This window comes from Trachemys scripta, chromosome 1 (assembly GCF_013100865.1).
Source record: "Trachemys scripta elegans isolate TJP31775 chromosome 1, CAS_Tse_1.0, whole genome shotgun sequence".
Classification (NCBI taxonomy): Eukaryota; Metazoa; Chordata; order Testudines; family Emydidae; genus Trachemys; species Trachemys scripta.
This window is the reverse complement of record NC_048298.1, coordinates 191,994,701-192,004,542: the sequence shown is the minus strand read 5'-3', so window position 1 is coordinate 192,004,542 and position 9,842 is coordinate 191,994,701. Positions and strand designations below refer to the sequence as shown.

The 9,842-nt window shown below is 44.0% G+C and overlaps 1 protein-coding gene across 2 annotated transcripts in view; it reads left to right on the top strand.

Moving 5' to 3' along the window:
- The window catches only part of TFF2 (trefoil factor 2), a 13,870-nt gene extending 4,322 nt beyond the window's left edge, over positions 1–9,548 (top strand). For both annotated transcript variants that reach the window (XM_034753379.1, XM_034753370.1), the window contains 2 exons: positions 8,339–8,488; positions 9,312–9,548. In XM_034753379.1, coding sequence (XP_034609270.1) covers positions 8,339–8,488; positions 9,312–9,319 — 158 coding nt within the window. In that variant the 3' untranslated portion in view covers positions 9,320–9,548. The remainder of the gene's footprint in view (positions 1–8,338; positions 8,489–9,311) is intronic.
- Positions 9,549–9,842: the final 294 nt, after the last annotated feature.

Genomic DNA, 9,842 nt, shown 5'->3' with positions numbered 1-9,842 from the left:
GGGGGGGGGGGCTCAACTGGAAGAGGCAGGGACTTTAAATCGAGATATAAAGGGCCTAGAGCTCTGGCTGTGGTAGCGGCGGGTGAGAGCCCTGGGCCCTTTATATCTCGATTTAAAGTCCCTGCCTCTTCCAGTTGAGCCCCCCCCCCCCCCCTCTTCTGGTTGAGGCCCCTCCCCCTCCACAGGACCCTGGCCCTGCGTACCAGTAAGTTCTTTAAGTTACTTTCACCCCTGTAGAAACTCCTCCATAGAGTTGGGCACTATACAGAATAAATGAATTAATTTTAGCCTCAAAAACCTCTAGAGTACCTTGCAAAAACCTTAGAGCTATCTAGTGTCCAGTCCTATTAATAAATACCTAAAGGGGCTGCCTTTGCCTTTTGTTTTATTTTATCCATAAAGCTTAATTCTAATTTAGTACTACCCACTGAAATCAAGAAGGGCAAGGGATTCTTATCTGTAAATAAAGCCACCAACTCTTAATACGAGTAATTGGAGGATATTGAACATGTACACTGGAGCAAGTTTGTTTCTGGCTAGTAAGGAATAGACAGAGAAGTAGTGAAACACCTGCATTCAAGAATATCCTCTCTGGTACCCAGAGTATTTAGGCCATAGAATTCAAATCCTTTTATTTTAGGGCCAAGAGAAGAAACAACATCAAACAGACATGGGATGATACCTCTCTTTTCAACCCCCTTCTCCAAAAGAAAGAGGAGTAGTTTTACCCGAAAAACACTTAAGAACTAACGAGCTCTTAAAAGAATAGGGTGACCAGACAGCAAATGCAAAAAATCGGGACAGGGTGTGGGGGGTAATAGGAACTTATATAAGAAAAAGACCCAAAAATCGGGACTGTCCCTATAAAATCGGGACATCTGGTCACCCTATAAAAGAAAGAACAAGCCCATTTCAACGCTGCTTTTAGACAACTTATGCCAGAGGAGAGTCCTACTAAGAACACCCAAAGGGCAGCAAACCCTGTGTAAAGCTTTTCCTGTAGTATCAGATATTTATAAATGTATTGACTAGGAGAAACAATGCAAATCACTCATCAGCAGTAGAATGGTAAGTCTAGAAACTCTCTTATTATTCACACAACTACTGCACATTAGACCTGCTGTAGCAGTTTGGTTCACAGACACCTTAATACTTTACGGACTAGGTTCAGCATCCATAAGACATTTGGTCTCTATCATGACGAGTCATTTTTATTACCTTTCGTAACGATAAGATGGATAATGCTTCCATTCCAGCCCCCTAAGTAGCCAGATCTCTATTTTAGCAGTGAAGAGGACAGGGGGAAAACAAACAAACAAAAACCAGGGTCAAATAGAAAACAATATAAGTGTGATTCAGTTCTGAAAAGCAAGCATACAAAAAAGGCAGCTTCTTGCTCAGCAGGTTTCCTCTCCCCTACCCCTCCCCGTATTCAGTTCTTTCCAGTTACCTTAATGACACAACCAGATCTTTACTCCTGTTGGGCCAGAAGATGCTCTGGGAGTAAGATGCGTTTTATTCCTTCTTTTGCATCATCAACAACTTTCTGCTCTAAGTTCCCATTAGTTAAAGCCATGCAAACTCATTGAAGGCAACTGGAGTTGCACATTTAGCACTGAGGACATAATTTGAAGACAGTGAGGCTGCATAGTTGTAACAGGCACAGTTTTCTAATGGAACCTTTATTACAATGTATACGATACATGAGATGGAAAGAATTCATCTGGGCTGTCAGTGCCCAGACTGATTTTGCACTCTGAGAATTAGGGGAGCAGGGAGGGAATCGTTTTATTTTATAAATGGAACGTTTCTTATGGGAATCATGAGAAACAAACTGCAGAATCCCACAGTGCCATTTTCACAAATTCAGTTTTCAGAGCAGGACTTTACATCAATAAATATTCTTGTGCAGGAACACCATACCTGGGCTGCATGGTGGTGAAATATGCCCACATACGTTTTTCCACAACTGCTGAAGGGAAATTGGAGATTTACCAAACAGATATGCACAGCTGCAGTTATCAGTTGATTTCAACTCTGCAATGGTCTCCTGGATCCTGATGTGAATTTTCACCCCTAGCTTGAAGTATGGACCCTGATTACCTCCTAAACAGCCTACTTCCCTCAAATGATTGAAGGCTGAGCACAATTTCCCTCAGTCTGACTTACTTGCTGAACAACTGCTCTTGCCTCCCCACCTAGGCTGTGCTCCTCCCACTTGACTAAGAAGGTACAACACCCTTCTTAACAGGGCCGGCTCCAGGCACCAGCGCAGCAAGCAGGTGCTTGGGGCGGCCAACAGTAAGGGGTGGCATGTCCGGCTCTTCGGTGGCAATTCGGCCGCAGGTCCCTCAGTCCCTCTCGGAGGGAAGGACCTGCCGCCGAATTGCCGCTGAAGAATGAAATGGTGTGTTATAGGTTTTACCCCCACGCTGAACTTTAGAGTATAGATATGGGGACCTGCATGTGAACCCCTAAGCTTAATTAACAGCTTAGATCTGATCTGACTGCCACCACCCAAATGATTTATGAGTTATTTGGGAAACTCTGTCTTCTCACCCGCTCCCCAAAACCTTTCCCTCCCTGGGTAGCCTTGAGAGACTTCTTCACCAATTTTCTGGTGAACACCGATCCAAACCCTTGGATCTCAACACAAGGAGAATTTAACCATCCCCCATCCTTTCTCCCACCAATTCCTGGTGAGTCCAGACCCAATCCCCTTGGATCTTAAAAACAGGAAAAATCAATTAGGTTCTTAAAAAGAAGGCTTTTAATTAAAGAAAAGAAAGGTGAAAGACAAACCTCTGCGAGAGATTAGCATACCAGCTACTCTCACAGACAACAGATTCAAAACACAGAGGATGTTCCCCTGGGCAAAACTTAGTTACACAAAAGAATACCCAATTTGATTATTCTCCTAATTGCAAGACAAGTTACAAAAAGAAAATAAACAAAACCTATTTATTCCTTTTTTAATACTCACTACTCTGATAAGAACTGGTTCCTTGATTTTTTTCCACTCCAGCCAAAACTGAAAACTGTCCCAGACAAAGAGAACTTCCCTCCTTCCTTTTGAAACATTTTGTCCCCCCATTGGTTCCTCTGGTCAGGTGTCAGCTAGGCTAGGTGAATTTCTTAACCCTTTACAGGTAAAAGAGACATTAACCCTTAACTATCTGTTTATGACACGCCCCCCAAATCTCAGACAGTGTTGGACCGCACTGGCTGTGATTTCTTTTTAGAACTTTAGAATGAACAGATTAATAAAACACATGTACCTTTGCATATACTACTACGTATGTAAAAACTACAAGATTTTTTACATTTCAAGGACGATTTAACCAGTTAATTCTGGGAGACTTTTATGGGAGAGTGCATCAGCCTTTGACCTGCTGTCTCTGCAGACGTCCAAGGGTCGTGGAGCGGTTCACCTCTTCCACGCCATCATCACTTTTTTCTTCGTAGTAGACACCTTCAGGTACTTTGTGTCATTTGTTCCCTGGGCTGTGAACTGGGAAACCTTTAATTCTTTGGAATAAAAGGGCTTAAGAGAATTAACATGGTATACCTTAGGCTTTATGTTGGAGGTGGGGGATGCTATGAGATAGTTAACAGCTCCTAGGTGCTCCTGGACCGTGAATGGTCCTTTTCACGATGCTTCCAGTTTATGGGCCTGGAGCACCTTTAAGACGATGACTTGATCTCCTACTTTGAAGGACCGTTCTCTGTAATGTTTATTATACCAGGGCTTTTGCTCTTTCTGAGCATTCTTTAGGTTTTCTTTAGCAATGGCTAAAGAGTGTCAGAGGGTGCTTTGTAGGTTGCTTACAAAGTTTAGAATGTTAGTTCCTGGAGAAGGCGTAAACCCCTCCCATTGCTGCTTCACCAACTGCAATGGCCCCTTAACCTCGCGGTCATACACAAGTTCAAATGGTGAAAACCCTAAACTGGGATGTGGTACAGCCCTGTAGGCAAAAAGCAACTGCTGCAACACTAGGTCCCAATCATTGGAGTGTTCATTTACGAATTTACGTATTATGGCCCCCAAAGTTCCATTAAACCTCTCCTCCAGGCCATTGGTTTGATGGTGGTAAGGGGTGGCAACCAAGTGATTTACCCCATGAGCTTTCCACAGATTTTTTATGGTCCCTGCCAGGAAATTAGTTCCCGAATTTGTAAGGATGTCAGAGGGCCAACCTACCCTGGCAAAAATGTCTGCTAATGCCTGGCACACACTTTTAGTCCTGTTGTTGCTTAGAGCTACTGCTTCCGGCCATCAGGTAGCAAAATTCATGAAAGTCAGTATGTACTGCTTTCCTCTGGGTGTCTTCTTTGGGAAAGGATCCGGAATAGTCATAGCTACTTGCTGAAATGGGACCTCAATTATGGCAAGTGGCTGGAGAGGGGCTTTGACCTGGTCTGGGGTTTTTTTCACTCGTTGGCACACCTCACAAGACCGGACATAATTATCAACGTCCTTGTCCATTCCCTCCCAGTGGAAGGACTTCCCCAACCGGTTTTTGGTTTTGTTCACCCCAGAATGGCCACTGGGATGATCATGGGCTAAACTCAAGAGCTTTACCCAGTACTTAGTTGGAGCTACCAACTGTCTTTGAGGATGCCAGTCTTCCTGGTGTTCACCAGAAAGAGTCTCCTTGTATAAAAGTTTTTGTTCTACAACAAACTGGTATCGGTTAGAAGAGCTGAGAGGCGGTGGGATGCTCTGTGCTGCCACCCAAGCTTTCTGAAGGTTGTCATTTGCTTCCTGCTCGGCCTGGAACTGTTCCCTTGATGCTGGAGACATTAGTTTCTCCTTGGGCTGTGGACTTGGGCTTGGTCCCTCTGGAAGCAATACAGGTGCTGGGGTTGTTTTAGTTGACTGTGAACCGCTCTCCACTGGTGCACTATGTGGTATGTCAGGCTCTGGCTGAGCCTCTTGGGTAGGATTACCTGCTGCTTTTGCCAGTTCAGGCTCGCTGTTGCCCTCTGGTGTTGGAATTGTTGTAACTGCTGTACTCAGTGCTGGCAATGGTTCTGGTGCTGGTTCACCAGTTCTGGTTCTGAGACTGGATTCCCTACGATTGTAGTATTCGTGGGTAGAAGATCCGGTTCTACCACCTTTGTTTAGGTCTCTGGTAACACAGATGGGGCCTTGGTGGAAGGCTCAGGAATAGGGATAGGTGTGGAAGCTTGCTTAGCCTGGCTGTGGGTGACCATTCCCATCCTCTTGGCTAGCTTCACAAGTCTTCCCCCAATAGCATGGGGATGGGATAATTGTCATAGACTGCAAAAGTCCACATTCCTGACCAGCCCTTGTACAGGACAGGCAACTTGGCTGTAGGCAAGGTTAAAGAGAGTGACATGAAGGGTTGAATTGTTACCGGAGCCTCTGGATTGATGAGTTTGGAGTCCACCAGGGATTGGTGGATAGTTGACACTTGTGCTCCAGTGTCCCTCCACGCGGATAACCTTTTTTCTGCCCACTCTCAAGGTTTCCCTTCGCTCCGAGGGTATTTGAGAGGCATCGGGGCCTGGGGCGTTTGGGTGTGATTGTGGTGTAATGAACTGTAATCGGTTGGGGTTCTTGGGACAGTGAGCCTTTATATGTCCCAGTTCATTACATTTAAAACATCGCCCTGCTAAGATATCACCGGGGCGAGGTGGGTTGCTGGAGACTGGTGTGGTGGGACGATAAGGGGTTTGGGTTTTACCTTGGGATGTAGGTGGGGCCTTGGGCTGCCCCTGGTGGTAGGGTGTGATTTGAGGGTTCCCCTTCTGATCTTCACTCATACTGCAACCTGGGGTGTTCCTTTCTGCTCCCTCCACCCGTTTTGTGTCGATTTTCCCTGCCTCGCTGGCGGTCTGGGACTGCTCATATTTATCAGTGTAAGAAGCAAGACTTCCGATTGAGTCCATGTTCTTATCCCATAACCACTGTTTAATATGATCCTTGGTCATATTCATGAATTGTTTCTGAGTCATCAAATTAATTATTCCTTCAAAGGTAGTTACACCCCTGGGGTCGACCCATTTCTTTAACAGATCCTTTATCTGGTGTGCATAAGCCATATTACTTAGTCCAAGCCCTCTCTGAAGGGTTCTAAACTTGATTCTGTAAGTGTCAGGTGTAACTTGAAATTGTTTTAAAACCAAATCCTTAAATTTACCATAGTTAGAAGCCTCCCCAATAGGCATCTTGTTGAATACGTTCAGAGCTCTTCCAGTCAATTTTGCTACCAATGTGGTCATCTTTTGATCTTTAGGAATGGTACGGAGGGTGCACAGTCTCTCAAAGGTGAGGAAATATTCAGCAATATTACTGGATTCAGTATACTGTGGACATAGTCGTTCCCACACGTGGACTTTTGGTAAAGGATTAGGTGGTGCATTTGCCTGAACCTTTGCTAACTCCAGTGCCTGCTGTCTTTCTTTTTCTTTCTCCTCCATCTCTTTTTGTTTCTTCTCCATAGCTTTTTTGTGGGCATCCTTTTTGGCTTTTTCTTCTTTTTTCCTTTTCCTGAGAGACGACTTCACCAATTTTCTGGTGAACACTGATCCAAACCCTTGGATCTTAACACAAGGAGAATTTAACCATCCCCCATCCTTTCTCCCACCAATTCCTGGTGAGTCCAGACCCAATCCCCTTGGATCCTTAAAACAGGGAAAAATCAATCAGGTTCTTAAAAAGAAGGCTTTTAATTAAAGAAAAGAAAGGTGAAAGACAAACCTCTGCGAGAGATTAGCATACCAGCTACTCTCACAGACAACAGATTCAAAACACAGAGGATGTTCCCCTGGGCAAAACTTAGTTACACAAAAGAATACCCAATTTGATTATTCCCCTAATTGCAAGACAAGTTACAAAAAGAAAATAAAACCTATTTATTCCTTTTTTAATACTCACTACTCTGATAAGAACTGATTCCTTGATTTTTTCCACTCCAGCCAAAACTGAAAACTGTCCCAGACAAAGAGAACTTCCCTCCTTCCTTTTGAAACATTTTGTCCCCCCATTGGTTCCTCTGGTCAGGTGTCAGCTAGGCTAGGTGAACTTCTTAATCCTTTACAGGTAAAAGAGGCATTAACTATCTGTTTATGACATGGCAGCAGAATAGCTACCGCCGAATTCCGGTCACAGCTTTTTTTTCTTTCGCTGCTTGGGGCGGCAAAAACGCTGGATCCGGCCCTGCTTGTTAAGAGCCAGATTCTGATTTCTGTGGGGCTTTAGGGACCCTTTCTCAGATCTGCACCTATAAAAGGGTCAGGATCAATTGAAGTCTATGTGATCTGGAGAACACAGGGGCTGTTCCATTCTGACTCCCTAGGGCAGGGGGAGACAGCACCATTGTTTTTAGTGGGGAGGAGTGAGGAAGAGGTAAGATCATGACTCCACCATTGATTCTGCTCCTGCATGCTAGGTAGTTCTAGGAAGCATTTTGCCTCTGAGGCACAATTCCTCCCCACGATCCTGCTGAGGTGGGAGGGCTCCCCACCCTCCTTTACTTAAGCTAAACAAGCTTAGCTTTGCCCCATGTGTATCTGGTACCTATGTTGAAAAGACTGGCCTGGCTGTCATGTTCAGTTACTGGCCAAACCTTATCAATGTATCGTTTAAGTTCTAAGCTGGATTGTTGTCATGTTACACGTGCCCCAGATCAGAGAAGTTTACAATCTGTACAAAGCCAATTATTATATTATTATTAAAACATTTAACCTTTTGCTTCCAGGTACTGGGATCTGGTTTTGATTCCTTCATTCTGCTGGACTATTTAAATCAGGCAGTTTCTGCTATTAGCACCTTATGTAGGAAATGCGGGCCAAATTCTCTGCCCCCACTGCACTCCCTTTACCTCACTCAGAGCAATGGGAGTGGCCAAAGCACCAGGCACTCCCACAATCCCTATCTAGCAGCTGGTCCCTAGTTGCTCTAAACTGCACCTGTGACCAAGGCTGGGTGTAGAATCAGGAGCTGTAACAGGCTCCCTCACAGAACCCCTTCCCCTCCCTGCCACACCCAGCACGTGTTTGATGCAGCAGGGACTCTGGCTCTCTATTTCTATAGCCGAGTCCAGTGCTATTAAACTAACAATTTGTCAGTAGATTACAAATAAACATCATGTATGCCTCCACCTAGCTGTCTGTAGCCATCTGATGTCTCTTGCCTTATACTTAGATTATCAGCTGTTTGGGGCAGGGACTGTGTTTTTGTTCTGTGTTTGTACAGCACCTGGCGCACTAGGGTCCTGGTCCATGACTGGGGGTCCTAGGTGCTATGGTAATATTAATAATGACTAGAATAATAGAAACCTAAGGTAATGTGCCTTTTTTTAAAAAACAGATAAAAAGGTCTGTCCAGCAGAAGTAAAACTCAGACAGAACTGTGGCTACCCTGGCATCCCTGCTAAAGAGTGTGAGGCAAGAGGATGTTGTTTTGAGTCAAACCCCCCTGCTGTCCCCTGGTGCTTTTTTCCTCATCTGGTGGAAGAAGGTAAGTTATGTGTGTGAAATAAAGTTAATTTTCTCAGGACATGAACACATAGAAGTTTGTAGTTGGGAATTTTATTCTTTTACTTTCTGGTCTCCATTATACTTTGCAAGCTAAGAGTTGGTAGAGAATTCCCTTAGACTAAGCTTCATGGAGTCTTCCTTCATTATTTGCTTGTGTTCAAGTCTTGCATGCTCAGGGTGTGAGTGAGGTAGAGATGTTTAATGTTTAAAAAAGGGGGAATGAATAATCATAGAAATGTGTGCCTGGAAGGGATGTCAAGAGATCATCCAGTCCATCCCCCTATGCTGAAGCAGGATATAATTATTTATTACATGACACTCACAGCTGTTATAATGTTGCCTGCAGTGATGTTTGTGTGTCATTAAAGGGATATGAAGACAGTTGTTGTGCATACAGTACTTAGTACTGCTCTGCAGCTAACCCTCTCCAACCAGGATCCTGCATCCTAAGACCAGTCATCAGGGTATCAATGCCACAAGGAGGGCACAAGAAGGTGGTTCAGAGTCCAGATGGGGCATCTCAGCCAGTTTGGAACTTCCCCTCTGTGGATCACAGCTCCCATCTTAGTCAGCTCCTCTATGTAACAGAAATAATAACACCTTTACACACATTCCTTGATAGATCTTCGTAACTCATGTGCCTTAAACATATAGAAAACTGTGTAGGAGGGAACTGTTGTGCTGAACAATTGCCTGATATACAACTTTTTGTTATTTGCCACAGGCAAACCAATGCTTTTAATCTTCTATGGATCTGATGAAAAAATTCAATCCTTAACCCATTTTCCTTCTTTCTTCCCTAGCTTGTTAAAGAGACTGTGCACCAGGAACTTTCACCAGGAACCTCTCTGTCAATGGATCTACTCACGCAGGAAAATAATAGAAAGCCCTCACATCTTACACTTCGCACTCTGTAATCATTCTGATTTCCAGATCATTTTTGCCTTGGATTTACTCCTTTTCCAATGACCCAATTAATCACAGCTTTTATTCTTTTCAGTCGGTTGGTACTGGGCAGCTGTCCAAAGCAATAAAAGAATCAAAACAAAATGTATAAATGCTGGGTTGTCCTTTGTTTCTAATTGTCCCAATATTTCTCCCTTCCTCTAGATGTACATACTTTAGTGCTCTGCAGATGAGACATTAGTCAATAATATTTCTGACACAAACCACAGCACTTTCAGTTGGGATCAGATTGTTTGATGCCCTTACCAGAGCCGGTGGAGAATTTTTTGATGAAACTGTTGTTGTTGTAAAATGCTGATTTGTTGAAACTGAAACTTTTCACAAAATTATGACAGATTCTACAAAACTTTCACTGGGAAGGTTTCTTG